The sequence below is a fragment of the Salmo salar genome, chromosome ssa21 (assembly GCF_905237065.1).
Source record: "Salmo salar chromosome ssa21, Ssal_v3.1, whole genome shotgun sequence".
Taxonomy (NCBI): domain Eukaryota; kingdom Metazoa; phylum Chordata; class Actinopteri; order Salmoniformes; family Salmonidae; genus Salmo; species Salmo salar.
Genome location: NC_059462.1, coordinates 17,443,902 through 17,462,637, shown reverse-complemented (window position 1 = coordinate 17,462,637; position 18,736 = coordinate 17,443,902). Strand labels below are relative to the sequence as shown.

At 42.5% G+C, this 18,736-nt stretch overlaps 1 protein-coding gene across 14 annotated transcripts in view; it reads right to left on the bottom strand.

Moving 5' to 3' along the window:
* Window positions 1–202: 202 nt before the first annotated feature.
* stxbp5l (syntaxin binding protein 5L) overlaps window positions 203–18,736 on the bottom strand; it is a 233,983-nt gene continuing 215,449 nt past the window's right edge. For 8 of the 14 annotated variants that reach the window (XM_014163997.2, XM_045704487.1, XM_045704489.1 and 5 more), the window contains 7 exons: window positions 16,994–17,095; window positions 15,435–15,674; window positions 14,617–14,980; window positions 14,284–14,449; window positions 3,797–3,908; window positions 3,383–3,603; window positions 203–3,286 (listed from right to left, as the gene is read on the bottom strand). In XM_014163997.2, the coding sequence (XP_014019472.1) occupies window positions 3,245–3,286; window positions 3,383–3,603; window positions 3,797–3,908; window positions 14,284–14,449; window positions 14,617–14,980; window positions 15,435–15,674; window positions 16,994–17,095 (1,247 nt within the window). In that variant the 3' untranslated portion in view covers window positions 203–3,244. The remainder of the gene's footprint in view (window positions 3,287–3,382; window positions 3,604–3,796; window positions 3,909–14,283; window positions 14,450–14,616; window positions 14,981–15,434; window positions 15,675–16,993; window positions 17,096–18,736) is intronic. The other 6 variants (XM_014164001.2, XM_045704491.1, XM_014164005.2 and 3 more) reach the window with 1 other exon arrangement.

The window sequence follows — 18,736 nt, the reverse complement described above, 5'->3', positions numbered from 1 at the left end:
TCATATGTATGTATATATATTTCTGTAGTAGATTGCCCAACTTTTTAATGTGTTGGTGCAATGTTGGTTTACAAAAGGCTTCCATCTCCAATTTTAACAATCGTTATGGCTTCATACCACAACTCTTTACTGTGTAGCCTTAGTTTTCAAAAAGTCACAGAAGTCACATTGGGGGAACAAAGCAGTACAGGTTTCTCTGGTGTGTACATCAATCAATGTTTATTTGAATTTTTGATTTGCATCAACATATTTTCAGTTCTTTTTTCAGTAATCTCTATTACACTACTATAATATCAATAAGAACAAAAGGTGGTAGAATCCATTTAAACAAGACAAACTTTGCTGCCATCACTGAGAAAACAACCAGAGAAACGGTTGGCTTGGCCAGGAAACAACAGTGTGGACAAGAGTTCCAGTGACTTTAGACACAGCCAGAATAACCAGGTACAGTACCATGATTCATTTAACAGACATCTACAGAGAATGAATATCCTAAGAATATCCCATTTTTCTATGTTTTTGTGTTTTTCTTTACTCCCAGCCAGCATTGTTGTACAGTTGATATAAAAACAAAAAAACATACAAACAAAACACCCTTTATGTCAGTAGAAGTCACGTTTTTCTTTTTCTCAGCCATTGAAGTTAACTGCACCGCTACAAACTCAACACAAACCTCAGGGACAGTATAATACACATAGAGAAATAGATCTGTTCCCTCTTCATTAGACCACCACAATCAGTTATGGACAATGGCCTTCATATTGGCCTGGAAAGCAGCCAGGCAATCGAATCCAACTCTTTCTAGGGTCTGCGACTGACTGGCTCCCAGTTCAGTAGACTGTCTGTCCTTTAGGAATGTCTCACTAGCCTGAGAAGGAGCAGAGTGAAATGAATAGTGATAATGCCGTTTTTTTAACCTGTGTGTGTGTGTGTGTGTGTGTGTGTGTGTGTGTGTGTGTGTGTGTGTGTGTGTGTGTGTGTGTTGTGTAACATATGTTGTGTGAGAGAATGGTTGCCTGTATGGTCATGGTAACCACCTTTCTGTGGTTCAAGGCAGGGTGGATATGTGAGCGTCAGTGAGGGAGAGTGAGTGACTGTTGTGGTCATAACAATCATTTAGACTTTCGTATATCATTTGAAAATACAAACATAACCTTTGAAAACAGAAAAATAAATGGATGGTATTGTCATGTCACATTTGATCAGTTACGAGAGGACTTGTCAGTGTTACGTGTACACTTATTGACTTGTACAACATATACAATAACATGTATCATAGAACAATCTTTGTACATAGATGATCATTTAGGAGAGAAGAGGCTACCACCATCCACTAGGGGGTGAGGATAAGGGGGGTTACATTAAGGTCATCAAGAGCAATTACGAGTAAAACGAAGAATAGAAACACCTTTGCTTCAACCTCATATCAGTCTGGATTCCTTACATGTACCAATATGTGTAACATAGAAGATCTTTATACTGTATGTGTCAACGACACCTGACAACCGCAAGACTCATGATGGTAGACTATTGTTAGTCTGGCTCGTATTCCATTTCTCCATATAGATCAACAACACGGACCGACCGCAGGATATTTTTCATCCGGAATGGTAGTAGTGTTTAAATGGATCTGACTCTACCGAAGTCTTTTAGCTAGGCCTACTCCTGTTCAACATGACCCCTGGAGACTTCTGAAGCATAGTTCTCTCGTCAACGTGTAAAAGAGGACCATTCTGGATACCAAAATGTAAACACAGGACCCACCACCCACAATAACATATAATGACACAATCCTCCAACTGACACCTTCATTCGTGAATTGCTTTGGCAGAAGAAAGAGTAAGAGTTTTGTCTTTACATGGGCTTGCGTGAGACACACACTGGCTCAACAAACTCATACATAATATGAGAAAGGCAGCAGAAGATTCCAATGAAGAAGCAACAAACTACAACAAAAACAAAACATAAAAAAAGAGGGTCACAATTCTGTCAAAAGAACCAGAAACTCAGTTACAGCGACAGACGCCTATCAACGGCCATACTGAAAAGTTGGGCTCAGTTAGCCTACTCTTATCTACAGCAAACACATCATTACTACCACATAGTATTAGCTCTTTGCTAGTTTACAGTAAGGGGCTTCACCCATCTTGATTTATGGCACGTGAATTATTACATTATGTTATATATGTTCAGATTAGAAATATAAACACACTCAATCCAGACCTCACAGACTACTATCACCGTGGCACCTCAGCCAACACAACTCATTTCCATGACCGTTCACACATTATTAATCAATATATTCTCTGTGTTCACACATTATTAATCAATATATTCTCTGTGTTCACACATTTCTGGCAGGGGGGGTGAAATGTACCTTTTTTTCCTGGTAACAGGTATAGTCAGTAGTAGCAGCCAAGAGAATGGAATTAGTGCCAGTAAAATTGACAATTCAATTGTTCAGAATGTGTGGAGTGATATACGTTGAAAGACTAGATTGTGTTTTTGCACTGTGTGTACACCACAGAGATCTTGGATAACGATATAGTTTGAGCTCAGTGTCTAATGGTGGGAATATGAATAGTATCATCAGTAGTAGTATTGTGTAAAGAAAGTATTGAAACTGAAATTATGTGTGTGTTCAGAATGTGTTCAAAAACCAAATGAAAGTAATAAAAAAGGCTAAAAGAAAAAAATGTGGCTTTATAGCTATGCAGGAATACATTTTAGTTTTTATATTTTTTTTCCATATTTCAAAAAATATAAAGTTTTTTTCATACTTTCTGTTGTTGGCTTATATTATTAAATAAACGTTTTATTTTGTTTTATTTCCCTCTGTTAAAGTAGCATGCTGCTTTTTAATATTGCAGTTTAACTTTTTTTGTATTCATCTGTTTAGTTTCATGCAGTCTTGTTGGATTATTAACTTTAGAGTATCTACACAGCAAGATCTGGGTAACCCACCCACACACACTGATGGACTGTCATCATCCACTTTGGGTTCCCCTGTCGTACCAACTTACTTCCTGGTCTGTGTCCATTTCACTATAGTCTAGATAAGTGACTGCCCTCTGTCCAAGTCTTGTGACAATGATGTACAGATGGCCTACAGAAAGGCCCGTTAACACAAAGTCCCTCTTGTGTCTCTCTCTATCGCTATCATGTCCGTCGAGTAAAGGTCCATGTCCCAGCATAGTGCCCCCCCCACCAGGTGGAGGGGCAGTCACAGCCCGCTGTCCTGCCTTTAAAGCTGATACCATTTCTTGTCCTTTTGTTTCAGCATCACCTGTGAAGAACAGATAGAAAAGAGACAAAGGGTAAGATATGTATCTTGCTTTCGCCAAGTTGCTTCATCACACAATCACTGGCTGGGGGATTGTACCTGGTGGGCGTGTGTGGAGAAGGTCTCGGCGCTGTTCATCATGAGGGCGGTGCGTTCCTCCAGCTCGCCCAGCCTCTCTCCTCTCTGGTCCAGGGCGATGCGGGCTCGGGCCAGGTCCCCCACGACGCCGCCGGCTGCAGCCTTCATGTTCTCCAATCCCATTGGACCAGGGATGTGCTGGGCCAAACTCCGAGAGGCCTTACCCGCTGCTGCCTCCCCAACTATAGGGAGATGGAGCGAGATGATAGAAGAGAGAGATAGTAAGAAAGAGAAATTGGAGAGATGGATAGGAGCGACACGAAGAGAGAAATGAAAAGATAAAGGGTGGGAAAAGGTTCATGTGTGTCAAACTGTCTCTCACATACTTACTTGGTACACATAAATAACACACATAAAATATAGAAGGTAACCTACACAGCTCCTCTCTGTCGAAGGTCTGGGCATTGCCACCGAAGAAGCCCTTGAGGAATCCTTTGTTCTGGGCCTCTGGTGTTTCTATAGGAGTGAACAGCTCCCCCAGCATGTCCTGAATCAACACACCGCACACATTAATACACACACACACACTATTACACACAGAAGAATGGCGCCGGAGGGGATGTCCGCCGTTTTACGAGCTCCTGACCAGTTTTGATATTTTGTGTGTTTTTTTGGAATGTTCCTAACTTTTTCTTGTACATAATGTTTCGCCCATCATTGCATATGACCAAAAAGAGCTTATGGACATTAAAACAGTGATTCCTAACCTCGATTTGGATGAGGACTTCTATTTCAACAAATCAGAGGTGAAGGATATAATGCTCATCCCAGACCAGGCCCAAATCCCCGTTCGGAGGAGGCGGAGACGGCGCTATAGAGGTCGGGGTGCGGGATATCTAATGAGGCCGCAAGTGGATGAGTTGCCATTGCCCTCCGTTCTATTGGTGAACGTGCAATCACTGGAAAATAAACTGGATGAGCTCCATCCAAGACTATCCTATCAATGTGATCAGAAGAACTGTAATATCCAATGTTTCACCGAGTCGTAGCTGAACAAGGAATATATAAATCTAGCTGTTTTTTCTATACATTGGCAAGGCATAACAGCTGTGTCTGGTAAACTGAGGGGGTGTGTGTCTCTTTGTCAACAACAGTTGTTGCGCGATCTCTAATATTAAGGAAGTCTCAAGGTTCTGCTCGTCTGAGTTAGAATACCTCATGATAAGCTGTAGAACACACTATTTACCAAAATAGTTTTAATATATATTTTTCAAAGCTGTCTATTTACCATCACAAACCAATGCTGGCACTAAGACCAGTCTCAACGAGTTGTATAACGCCATAAGCACACCTAGATGCGGCACTCGTAGAGGCCAGGGATTTGAATGCAGGGAAACTGAAATCCATTTTACCTCATTTCTACCAGCATGTCTCCTGAAGTGAAAAAACTGTTGATCACCTCTGACCATAACTCTATATTCCTGATTCCTGCTTACAAGCAAAAACTCAAATAGGAAGTACAAGTCATGAACTCAATACGGAAGTGGTCAGATGAAGCGGACACTAAGCTACAGGACAGTTTCGCTAGCACAGATTGGAATATGTTCCGGAATTCATCCGACGACATTGAGGAGTTTACCACATCAGTCACCGGCTTAATTAATAAGTGCATCGACAACGTAATCCCCACAGTGACCGTACGTACATATCCCAACCAGAAGCATTGGATTACAGGTAACATCCTCACTGAGGGAATGGCTAGAGCTGCCGCTTTCAAGGAGTGGGATACAAATCTGGACGCTTATAAGAAAACCCGCTACACCCTCCAATGAACCATCAAACAGGCAAAGCATCAATACAGGACTAAGATCGAATCCTACTACACCAGCTCTGACGCTCGTCCGATGTGGCAAGGCTTGCAAACTATTATGGATTACAAAGAGCAACCCAGCCACGAGCTGTCCAGTGACGCGACCCTACCAGACGAGCTAAATACCTTATATGCTCGCTTCGTGGCAAGCAACACTGAACTATGCATGAGAACACCGCTGTTCCTGATGACTGTGTACTCATGTTCTCTGTAGCTGATGTAAGACCTTTAAACAGGTTAACATTCATAAGACCGCAGGGCCAGACAGATTACCAGGATACGTACTCAGAGCTGACCAGCTAGCAAATGTCTTCACTGACATTTTCAACCTCTCCCTGACTCAGTCTGTAATACGCACATATTTCAAGCAGACCACTATAGTCCCCGTGGCCAAGATCACCAAGGTAACCTGTCTAAATGACTAAATTACTCACTGTAGCCATCCTCCCAGACACCCTGGACCCACTCCAATTCGCATACCACACCAACAGATCACGCAATCTCTATTGCACTCCACACTAACCTTTCCCATCTGGAAAAAGTAACACCTACATGAAAATGCTTTTCATTGACTACAGCTCAGCATTCAACACCATAGTGCCCTCAAAGCTCATCACTATTTATTGCGAGCTTAGCACCCTCCTGTACTCCCTGTTCACCCACGACTGATCACCATCGACGTTGTGACAGCCTACAGGGAGGAGGTCAGGACAACAACCTCTCCCTCAACAAGACAAATTAGCTGATCGTGGACTACAGGAAACGGAGGGCCGAGCACGCCCCCATTCACATCGACAGGGCTGTAGCGGTGACGGTCGAGAGCTTCAAGTTCCTCGGTGTCCACATCTCTAAAGGACCTATCATGGTCCAAACACACCAACACCATCATGAAGAGGGCACAACAACACCTCTTCACCACTTTTTTACCAGCATGTCACATCTGCAACCAGGGGGAAAAAAATCCTTGACCACCTTTACTCCACACACAGAGATGCATACAAAGCTCTCCCCCGCCCTCCATTTAGCAAATCTGACCATAATTCTATCCTCCTGATGCCTGCTTACAAGCAAAAACTAAATCAGGAAATACCAGTGACTCGCTCAATGCGGAAGTGGTCAGATGACGCGAATGCTACACTACAGGACTGTTTGCTATCACAGATTAGAATATGTTCCAGGATTCATCCAATGCCATTGAGGAATACACCACCTCAGTCATTGGCTTCATCAATAAGTGCATTGATGACGTACGTACAGTCACTGTGGGGAAGACATATCCCAACCAGAAGCCATGGATTACAGGCAACATCCACATCGAGCTAAAGGCTAGAGCTGCCGCTTTCAAGGAGCGGGAGACTAATCCGGACTCTTATAAGAAATCCTGCTATGCTCTCAGATGAACCATCAAACAAGCAAATCATCAATACAGGATTAAGATTGAAATCCTACTACACTGGCTCTGACGCTCGTCGGATGTGGCTGGGCTTGAAAACTATTACGGACTACAAAGTGAAACCCAGACGCGAGCTGCCCAGTGACACGAGCCTACCAGATAAGCTAAATGCCTTTTATGCTCGCTTCGAGGCAGGCAACACTGAAGCATGCACAAGAGCACCAGCTGTTCTGGATGACTGTGTGATAACGCTCTCGGTAGCAGATGTGAACAAAACCTTTAAACAGGTCAACATTCAAAGTCGCTGGGCCAGACGGATTACCAGGACGTGTACTCAAAGCATGCACAGACCAACTGTCAAGTGTCTTCACTGACATTTTCAACCTCTCCCTGACCGAGTCTGTAATACCTACATGTTTCAAACAGACCACCATAGTCCCTGTGCCCAAGGAAGCGAAGATAACCTGCCTAAATGATTACCGCCCCGTGGCACTCACATCAGTAGCCATGAAGTGCTTTAAAAGACTGGTCATGGCTCACATCAACAGCATCCTCCCGGATACCCTAGACTCACTCCAATTCGCATACCGCCCCAACAGATCCACAGATGACGCAATCTCAATCGCACTCCACACTGCCCTTTCTCACCTGGACAAAAGAAACACCTATGTGAGAATGCTGTTCATTGACTACAGCTCAGTGCTCAACACCATAGTGCCCACGAAGTTAGGACCAAAAGGCTCCTCAACAGCTTCTACCCCTCGCCAACGGACAATTTACATTGACAAGACAATTTTTACCCCAAAGCCATGACTGCTGAACAGGTAATTAAATGGCTATCCAAACTTTCTGCTTTTCACCCCCTACCTACATGTACATAGTACTTGAAACAATCACCTAACCAAACCTACATGTACATATTATCTCAATCAAACTACCTCGAACCCCAGTATACTGACTACAGTATATACCTTGTACAGTACACCTTGTACAGTATATAGCCTGTATATAGTCTCGTTATTGTTATTTTATTGTGTTATTTTATTGTGTTACTATTTTATTTTTATCTATTTGTTAATTTTCTTACTTTAAGTGCATTGCTGGTGAAGTAAGCGCATTCGCAAAAAAAAGCACTGTCGTTGCACCAATGTGTACCTAACCATAAACATCAGTGCTTTCTTAAAATCAATACACAAGTATATATTTTTAAACCTGCATATTTAGTTAATATTGCCTGCTAACATGAATTTATTTTAACTAGAGAAATTGTGTCACTTCTCTTGCGTTCTGTGCAATAGAGTCAGGGTATATGCAGCAGTTTGGGCCGCCTGGCTCATTGTGAAATGTGTGAAGACTATTTCTTCTGAAAAAAGCACAATCTTTGCACGAATGTACCTAACCATAAACATCAATGGCTTTCTTAAAATCAATACACAGAAGTATATTTTTTAAAACCTGCATATTTAGTTAAAAGAAATCCAGGTTAGCAGGCAATATTAAACTAGGGAAATTGTGTCACTTCTCTTGTGATCATTGCACGCAGAGTCAGGGTATATGCAACATTTTGGGCCGTCTGGCTCATTGCGAACTAATTTGCCAGAATTTTACGTAATTATGACATAACATTGAAGGTTGTGCAATGTAACAGAAATATTTAGACTTATGGATGCCACCCGTTAGATAAAATACGGAACGGTTCCCTATTTCACTGAAAGAATAAACGTTTTGTTTTCCAGATGATAGTTTCCGTATTCGACCATATTAATGACCTAAGGCTCGTATTTCTGTGTGTTATTATATTATGATTAAGTCTATGATTTGATAGAGCAGTCTGACTGAGCGGTGGTAGGCAGCAGCAGGCTCGTAACATGCTGACCAGACCGGACACATCGCGTGTGTGAGCGTCGCAAAATACATTTTGAAATCCATGTTATTCAATTATTGCACCCACACTGCTCGTGGGCGCCAACGAGCGTCTGCGTTGCCAAGGGCTAAAATAGAACTCTTTTCTAGTTCTGATGCAGATTGCGTAGCAAGTCCTGCCTCTCCCCATCTCCTCATTGGTTTATAGAAGCAGGTACCCACGTGCCATCTGCTCATTGGTTATACCCACGTGGGTGATTGAAAGACGAACTGTTTTGCCGGTTGTCGTGGTAATACTATGAAAGTGTAGTTGCCAATCACCATATAAGTTCAAAGATGAAAAAGCCTGTAAGGAGGAGAGATGACTAGAAACAATTCGGTTGGCCGTTTTATGTGTGGATTAATTGTCGGCGTAGAGGACCTTGTGCATTTCAGGTAAAATAACAACTCAATGTTTATATCCCAGGACAAATTAGCTAGCAAGTGCAAGCTAACTAGCTAAATCGCCATACATGTTTAATGCTTTTCAACCTTTCCCCAAATTAATGCGTTTGGTGTAGGGGGACAAAATAAATGTATGCACGATAGCACATGCGTGCTGCCGGTTTGGGTTCCGTGTAAACAGCACTTTACTGCATTTGCCAGCAGCTCTTCGCTGTGCGTCAAGCATCGCGCTGTTTATGACTTCAAGCCTATCAACTCCCGAGATTAGGCTGGCAATACTAAAGTACCTATTAGAACATCCAATAGTCAAAGGTATATGAAATACAAATGGTATAGAGAGAAATAGTCCTATAATAACTATAACCTAAAACTTCTTACCTGGGAATGCTGAAGACTCATGTTAAAAGGAACCACCAGCTTTCATATGTTCTGAGCAAGGAACTTAAACGTTAGCTTTTTTACATGGCACATACTGAGCTTTTAATTTCTTCTCCAACACTTTGTTTTTGCATTATTTAAACCAAATTGAACATGTTTTATTATTTATTTGAGACTAAATAGATTTTATTGATGTATTATATTAAGTTAAAATAAAAGTGTTCATTGTTCATTCAGTATTACTCGTATTAGTTTGTCATTCTAACAAATATATAAAAACCGTCCGATTAATCGGTATCGGCTTTTTTTTGGTCCTCCAAGAATCGGTATCGGCGTTGAAAAATTATAATCGATCGACCTCTACACCTCACACATTAATACACACACACACACACTCTCTCACACACACACACACACACACACACACACACACACACACACACACACACACACACACACACACACACACACACACATTAATACCTGCACACACATAAGTATTGCACCCACACTGCTCGTGCGCGCCAACGAGCGTCTGCGATGCAAAGGGCTAAAATAGAACTCCTTTCTATTTCTGACGCAGATTGCGCCGCAAGTCCTGGGGCGGCAGGGTAGCCTAGTGGTTAGAGCGTTGGACTAGTAACCGAAAGGTTGCAAGTTCAAATCCCCAAGCTGACAAGGTACAAATCTGTCGTTCTGCCCCTGAACAGGCAGTTAACCCACTGTTCCTAGGCTGTCATTGAAAATAAGAATTTGTTCTTAACTGACTTGCCTCGCTAAATAAAGGTTAAAAAAAAGAAAATACAAATTAATACACATGTCTAACCAACATTAACACACAGTCATAACTAACCAACAGTAACACACAGTAAAACAATCATAACTAACCAACATTAAAACATAGTAAAACAGTCATAACTAACCAACAGTAACAGTCATATTGAACCAAAGACACACAACAGCAGAATATGCACAATGGGATTTGTGGATATTAGGGATTGCAAGTTGGCTAAAAAATGCACTTTGTTGATGAAACAGGTTAGAAATATTGTAGGTGAAGGGCAAAATAATCACTTGTCTGCCAATTTAAAAAAGGAGCTTGCTGAGAAGCATATCAGTGTTGGTGTTCTACTGTGCCAGCAGATGGCAGTAGGATTATGCTGCATGTTCAGTCATGTTGCTGGATGAGAAAGACTGCATGTCTGAAGCTGGAGCTCCACCAATGTCTGTTCTTATTAGTGTGTTTGTTGTGATGGCTCTCTAGCAATACACACACACAGTGTTGGGAAAGCTACTCTGAAAATATAGTTTTCCTAGCTACCAATTCCTTCACACTGCAACAAATTAAGTTACACTTCTGTTACAAAAAAACCTGAATCTAACTAACGACTGGGTCTTAGATATAGAACTAATATAACTAACAACTGGGTCTTGTCTCTAGATATAGAACTAATGACTGGGTCTTAGATATAGCAATATAACTAACAACTGGGTCTTGTCTCTAGATATAGAACTAATGACTGGGTCTTGTCTCTAGATATAGAACTAATGACTGGGTCTTGTCTCTAGATATAGAACTAATGACTGGGTCTTGTCTCTAGATATAGAACTAATGACTGGGTCTTGTCTCTAGATAGAGAACTAATGACTGGGTCTTGTCTCTAGATAGAGAACTAATAACTGGGTCTTGTCTCTAGATATAGAACTAATGACTGGGTCTTGTCTCTAGATATAGAACTAATGACTGGGTCTTGTCTCTAGATAGAGAACTAATGACTGGGTCTTGTCTCTAGATAGAGAACTAATAACTGGGTCTTGTCTCTAGATAGAGAACTAATGACTGGGTCTTGTCTCTAGATAGAGAACTAATGACTGGGTCTTGTCTCTAGATAGAGAACTAATAACTGGGTCTTGTCTCTAGATAGAGAACTAATGACTGGGTCTTGTCTCTAGATATAGAACTAATAACTGGGTCTTGTCTCTAGATATAGAAATAATCAAACTGACTAGGTCTTGTCTCTAGATATAGAACTAATAACTGGGTCTTGTCTCTAGATATAGAAATAATCAAACTGACTGGGTCTTGTCTCTATATATAAATCTGATAGAACTAACGACTGGGTTTTGTCTCTAGATAAAGAACTAATGACTGGGTCTTGTCTCTAGATATAGAAGTAATAGAACTAACTACTGGGTCTTGTTTCTAGATATAGAACTAACTACTGTGTCTTGTATCTAGATATAGAACTAACTACTGGGTCTTGTTTCTAGATATAGAACTAACGACTGGGTCTTGTATCTAGATATAGAACTAATAGAACTAACTACTGGGTCTTGTTTCTAGATATAGAACTAACGACTGGGTCTTGTATCTAGATATAGAACTAATAGAACTAACAACTGGGTCTTGTCTCTAGATATAGAACTAATAGAACTAACAACTAGGTCTTGTCTCAAGATATAGAAGAAACACAACTAACGACTGGGTGTTGTCTCTAGATATAGAAGTAATAGAACTAATAGAACTAACAACTGGGTCTTGTCTCTAGATATAGAACTAATAGAACTAACAACTGGGTCTTGTCTCAAGATATAGAAGTAGTAGAACTAATAGAACTAACAACTGGGTCTTGTCTCTAGATATGGAACAAATAGAACTAACGACTGGGTGTTGTCTGTAGATATAGAACTAATATAACTAATGACTGGTTCTTGTCTCTAGATATAGAACTAATATAACTAATGACTGGGTCTCGTCTCTAGATATAGAACTAACGACTGGGTCTTGTATCTAGATATAGAACTAATAGAACTAACAACTGGGTCTTGTCTCTAGATATAGAAGTAATAGAACTAATAGAACTAACAACTAGGTCTTGTCTCAAGATATAGAAGAAATACAACTAACGACTGGGTGTTGTCTCTAGATATAGAACTAATAGAACTAATGACTGGGTCTTGTCTCTAGATATAGAAGTAATAGAACTAATAGAACGAACAACTGGGTCTTGTCTCTAGATATAGAACTAACAGAACTAACGAATGGGTCTTGTCTCTAGATGTAGAACTAATATAATTAATGACTGGGTCTTGTCTCTAGATATAGAACTAATAGAAGTAACGTCTGGGTCTTGGTTCAAGATATATAACTAATAGAACTAACGACTGGGTATTGTCTCTAGATATATAAGTAATAGAACTAACAACTGGGTCTTGTCTCTAGATATAGAAGTAATAGAACTAACGAATGGGTCTTGTCTCTAGATGTAGAACTAAACAGAGCTAACGACTGGGTCTTGTCTCTAGATATACAACTAATAGAACTAACGACTGGGTCCTGTCTCTAGATATAGAAGTAATAGATCTATCGACTGGTTCTTGTCTCTAGATATAGAACTAATAGAGCTAACGACTGGGTCGCATCTCTAGATATAGAACTAATAGATCTAATGACTTAGTTTTGTCTCTAGATATAGAACTAAAGTCTGGGTCTTGTCTCTAGATATAGAAGTAATACAACTAATAAAACGAACGACTGGGTCTTGTCTCTAGATATAGAACTAATAGAACTAATGGCAGGGTCTTGTGTCTAGATATAGAACTAATAGAACTAACGACTGGGTCTTGTCTCTAGATATAGAACTAATAGAACTAACAAATTAGTCTTGTCTCTAGATATAGAAGTAATAGAACTAATAAAACTAACGATTGGGTCTTGTCTCTAGATATAGAACTAATAGAACTAACGACTGGGTGTTGTCTCTAGATATAGAACTAATAGCACTAACGACTAGGTCTTGTCTCTAGATATAGAAGTAATAGAACTAATAAAACTAACGATTGGGTCTTGTCTCTAGATATTGAACTAACGACTGGGCCTTGTCTCTAGATATAGAAGTAATAGAACTAACGAATGGGTCTCGTCTCTAGAAATAGAACTAACGAATGGGTCTTGTCTCTAGATGTAGAACTAATCTAATTAATGACTGGGTTTTGTCTCTAGATATATAACTAATAGAACTAACAAATGGGTCTTATCTCTAGATATAGAACTAATAGCACTAACGACTAGGTCTTGTCTCTAGATATAGAAGTAATAGAACTAATGAAACTAACGACTGGGTCTTGTCTCTAGATATAGAACTAATAGAACTAACGACTGGGTGTTGTCTCTAGATATAGAAGTAATTGAACTAACGAATGGGTCTTGTCTCTAGAAATAGAGCAAACAGAACTAACGACTGGGTCTTGTCTCTAGATATAGAAGTAATAGAACTAATAGAACTAACGACTGGGTCTTGTTTCTAGATATAGAATAATAGAACTACTGACTGGGTCTTGTCTCTAGATATACAACTAATAGAGCTAACTGGGTCGAGAATTAGGCAGGTCTGATGCCGAAAAAAGGAAGAAAATTCCTGCCAACCATATTTTATTTTTGCTGAATATATAGTGTGTAGTTCCAGTAGTTAGCTACAGCGCTGCATGACAAAACAAGTCATTAACTACTGAAAACACTACCTAGATTAGAATGTAGTTCAACCACCACCAAGCTAATGCAAAATATAGTTGAGTTACTAGTTGAACTACATTTGGTTCACTACTCCCCAGACACTGCACACACACACACACTCCACCACCATGGAGTCAGCGCAGTGGAGCTCAAACCACACATGACAAGCGTGACATTTCACTTCAATGGCCACTGTCATGATTGGGCTTTAGCAAAGGTATCAATTATAGCACCCATATATTTACTGCACCACTGGCTCTGAGAAATCACTCTGCCTAAGCTGCAGGACGCAATGTGCTGTCATACCCACAGAGCAATGAGATTACCAAGGATAGACACACAAACACATGCACAGAGCCGCACGTGCACACACACACAAACACGCACACACACACAAACAAACAAATACAGATTATTCTAACCTTCACAGTACACAAATGCACACACAGATGGGTGCTGACCTGTAGGTTGTCCGTCATCTCCTGGCTGTATGTGAGGCGCTGTATCTCTGTAGGAGAGCTCAGATACAGGGCCTGGCCTCCGTTAGTGAAAACAAAGGTCCGGGCGATACGCAAGTCGGTCAGGGGAAGGTAGTTGATATCCATCAGGGGTCTTAGACTGGGCAAACTGGGAGGTGACAACAACACAAAAACCACAACGCTGTCAAGGGTCGTAGTAGTAGAAGTAATCTCATAGGCCTGTAGGAATACGACAGAACGACAGGTATTTTCTATCCATCAAGAGAACACAACCAAGACAGCTTTTAACAGGCGTGAGAAAGACAGACCGTATACCTTAGGGTCATGATGTGTCCGTTGGCGCAGAAGCAGGCCAGGCAGACGCTGTTGCAGACGGAGACAACGTCAGCCCGCAGGAGGAAGGAGGACTCGGTGATGTTGTGGGTGAACAGGACAGCCTGGGTGGGCATGAGGATGACCTTGGCCTGCTTCTCAGAGCACACAACGGCCAGGTGACCGTCACTGCACGCCTCCTGGGATGATGACGGGGAGAAGTTGACCAGCTTGCGCCTGCGGGGCCGGTCGGGGTCCTCGGGACCGTTGGGGTCCCGCCACACCTCGTACGGACTCTGAATGAGAGCGCCCCCACAGTCCAGGAAGGCAAATCGCAACACAGAGCCTTTTAGCATCAGGACGGTACCTGGGTGTGCCATGGAAAGAGGCAGATAAGATAAGAAAAGATAGCACTTTCAGTAATGTGACATCCGAGATCTTTTCGATATTCACCAAACATTCAATTCTTTCAGATCTTGCTATCTAATTTGACTAATACCAGTCATTAAAATGGAATGAGAGTGTAGGAGGGCAGTGAAGAATGCCTACCTGCAAATCCCATTATCACACCCACGTTAGCATATTGATAATCTCTACTCAATTGTTGCTTAGGTGGGCTTGATGAGTAAGCCCCTCCCCCCACCACCATGCCCTCTGTTGAACCTGCACCCCTACACCCTACCCTGTGAGTCAGTGAGTGATTCCTCCATTACAATCATGTCTAATGTCAATGACATCAAAATAACGTAGGCTAAGGTAGGCCACATTAGGGATCTCCTTCCCCCAGACCATCTATTATTCCCTCAGGCAGCCAGGCTCACCACTGGGCCCCATGGTGATGGGCTCCTCCATCCTCTCCTCCTCTTCTGTGGGGATGGATATGGGCAGGAGCAGGACCACGCCCAGGCTGGTGCCCACCCACAGGCAGGCGGTAGGCAGAGCATCGCCTTTACGGCCGTAGGACTCTCCGAACTGCAGCGTGGTCACTGACTCCTTGGTGTCGCGATCGATGCTGGACACACTGGAGCTCCGCGAGCGACTGAACGAGTTCTCTCTACTTTCTGCTTTACAGCAAACGCCCGGGGAGGGACGCGGACACAATGAGACGGGGGGGGGGAGAGAAAAGGAATAGGACAATGGAGTATGCAGACAGACAGAAAACAGAGGGTGATATACAGAAAGATAAACAAGGCAATAAGACCAGGAAGAGGAAGATGTGGAACATAGAGAAGGGAGAAAACAGCTGCTTAAAACAGGGGAGAGACAACGAGCAGCCAAGTGAGAGCACATACACACGTGCAATACACACACACACACACACACACACACGCAGAGACAGACACACACGCACACACACCACAAACCAACATGAAGTCACAGCTGTAGTGCTTAGTTACAGTTGGATCCATCTACGACTCATTTGATTATGGACCAATGAAAGCAAACACACAGTACGAAACCATTTCTGTCCTTTTGAATTTTCCCATATTATGTTCTCTCACTCACTGCAGGTTCAAGAAATACCCTGATGTGCATACATACACACACACACAAAACACAGGTACACATACTGTACGCACACACACACACACACACACAAAATAGATGGACGCACACACACACACACACATCACATCAAAACACACAGATTGTGTTGACCCCTTGCCTTGCTAGGCATTCGGATCCTCCATTACATATTTATAGATTTAGCCTCCTGCCTCCACCATAAAAGTATTTCTGTATTGCCCAAGAATGATTCATGCACTTCTCAATTATTTACAACCTGACTATGTGCTGCCTGGGCTTGTTCTACAAACACCGCAGACTTTATAACTTAACAGCGGCTGGGGATTTCTGCATTGCCCAAGGTTCACTCTTAATATTTTCATTCAAAAAGCAAATTGAACAAATTGGAAAAGGCTCTAGCTAAACACTGCTTTCTCTCTGCCCTACTCTGTCTTTACTAACAGTAGAAAATAAAAAGTGTATCAGAATAAAGAAAAGCACCAACACATCATTAATACACCTTATGGCATTTCACAGTGTCTTGGATTATCAGGCAAGCAAACAAAACTGAACAAGCAAACGCAGTAATAACGATGTGTGTCCGTGGCATGCAAACATCAGAACAGTACACTAAGCACATACAGAACAGCTGTACCTTGGACACAGCACACACTCCTATAAGCCATGGAGAGATAAAGTACAAAACCATGTTCATCCTGTCAACCCCAGTACAAGAGCAACAAGCGTGTGTCCCTGAACATCTTTAGACAGGACATGGACGGTGACAGAGCGACGTGGGGCCACAGGACGGACGTACTGACTGACGGAGTTGGGGACAGTGGGCCGCACGTGGCGGTGCACTGCGCCCCCTTACCTCTCTCGCTCCAGTTGTAGGAGGTGGTGTGGTGCTCGTCGTGGGAGTACATACTGACTCCATGTAACTGCTGAAGCATTGCCCTCCTGGACGCATAACCACCTATTCCCCACACCACATCACAACCCCCATCCAAACCCCCAACACCAACCAAGCCAGCCAGAAAACCAGCCGACAGAAGGACAGACGGGACAGACGGCAATACCAGAGATAGACAGAGGGGGAGAGAAAAAAAACAACTCAGCTGGGATGAGCATGGTTAGGACAAAAGAAAAAGAGAGAAACAGAGAAGTTTTATCCCTCCAGCAGAAAGAAACTGCCTAACCCTCCTCCTATATTAAGTGCCAGCTGGAAACTCCAAACTCCTCGGACCATACATGACAAGTGAAACCTGTTTCTGTGACTAATCAATAGGGATATGAAGATAAATAAATCCCTCTAGGCTGCAGTACAGCCGAGCCATGTTTAGGGCAACGCTACACTACGCTACAACGCTGCCGGCTAGCATTGAGGCTAGAATATATAATGGCTTTTATGTCCAGAGTGGCAGCTCATTTTCTGTTGTGTGTGTCCGGGTTATGTTTGTGCATGACAGAGCCTTCAAGGTGGTAGCTAATGAAAGTCACGCACAGTGGCACTCGGACAGGACACGGGGACCCCCAAGGGGGCCAAGCAGGGATTTAGTAGGAAGAGGGAGGGGAGGAGGAAGAGAGAAGGGGAGGAAAGTAGAGAGGAAGGTAAGGAAGGAGGGCAATGCTTCAGCGACTCAAGACACACATAGACAGTATAGTGGAGAGACGAGGACAGACAGACGCCCTGGAGCTTCATCTGACACCTCGGTCAATAACTTCATCACTACTGGAATGAAACCCATAGGCTTCAGCAAGTTAATACCCCACATACCACCCAGGTAGTGAATGACAAAAAGCGCCCACTTTGGCCTCATGGGCGGAATGACGAAACTCTGGTGTTTCTATGTCAAACAGTTTTGTTATATTTCAGTCTTCTGTGATGTATATAAACTCCAAATGAAATACATTTTAACTCTATGTCTGACATGGTCCAGGTGTCTTCTTGTTTTTAAGCCCAGAACCATGTGTGTGAGGTGTATACCTTTGTTGAAAGTAGATTTGTTTAAGACTACCAAGAATCACTCTGTGTGACCCTGATTTAGCCCACTGCAACAAAAGGTTGCAGTGATCGATGGCTTTGTCCATTCACAGTCATTGTTTGCTCCTAACAATGTCAAAGCTGTAACTATGGCCATAATTGCCTCATGTTGCATAGCTTTAATATTTCATTCTCTGTCAGACAGGGAGGCATGGCAGGGTTGTTTACGTTGTGCCTGTCCCCTTTCTCTGGTGTGTGTGTCGTCTGGTGTGTGTGTGTGGCGTGTCGCCTGGTGTGTGTGTGGCGTGTCGCCTAGTGTGTGTGTGGCGTGTCGCCTGGTGTGTGGGCCTCATTACAGGAACTCAGCCCTTCACGCCGCTCATTGACCTTTCATTATTCCAGTGACCCTGCTGTTTCATCGCTGTGGTAACCCAGCCAGCGCTAGCGACAAACTGAATGGGTAAGGGGGTCGCACTGCCTGATGGGAGCACCAGCATAACACACGCCATAGACTGGCTACGTCCTAAATGGCACCCTATTCCCTACATAGTGCACTATTTGTGACCAGAGCCTTATGGGTCCTGTTTAAAAGTAGCGCACTATAAAGGCAATAGGTGCCATTTAGGACGTAGG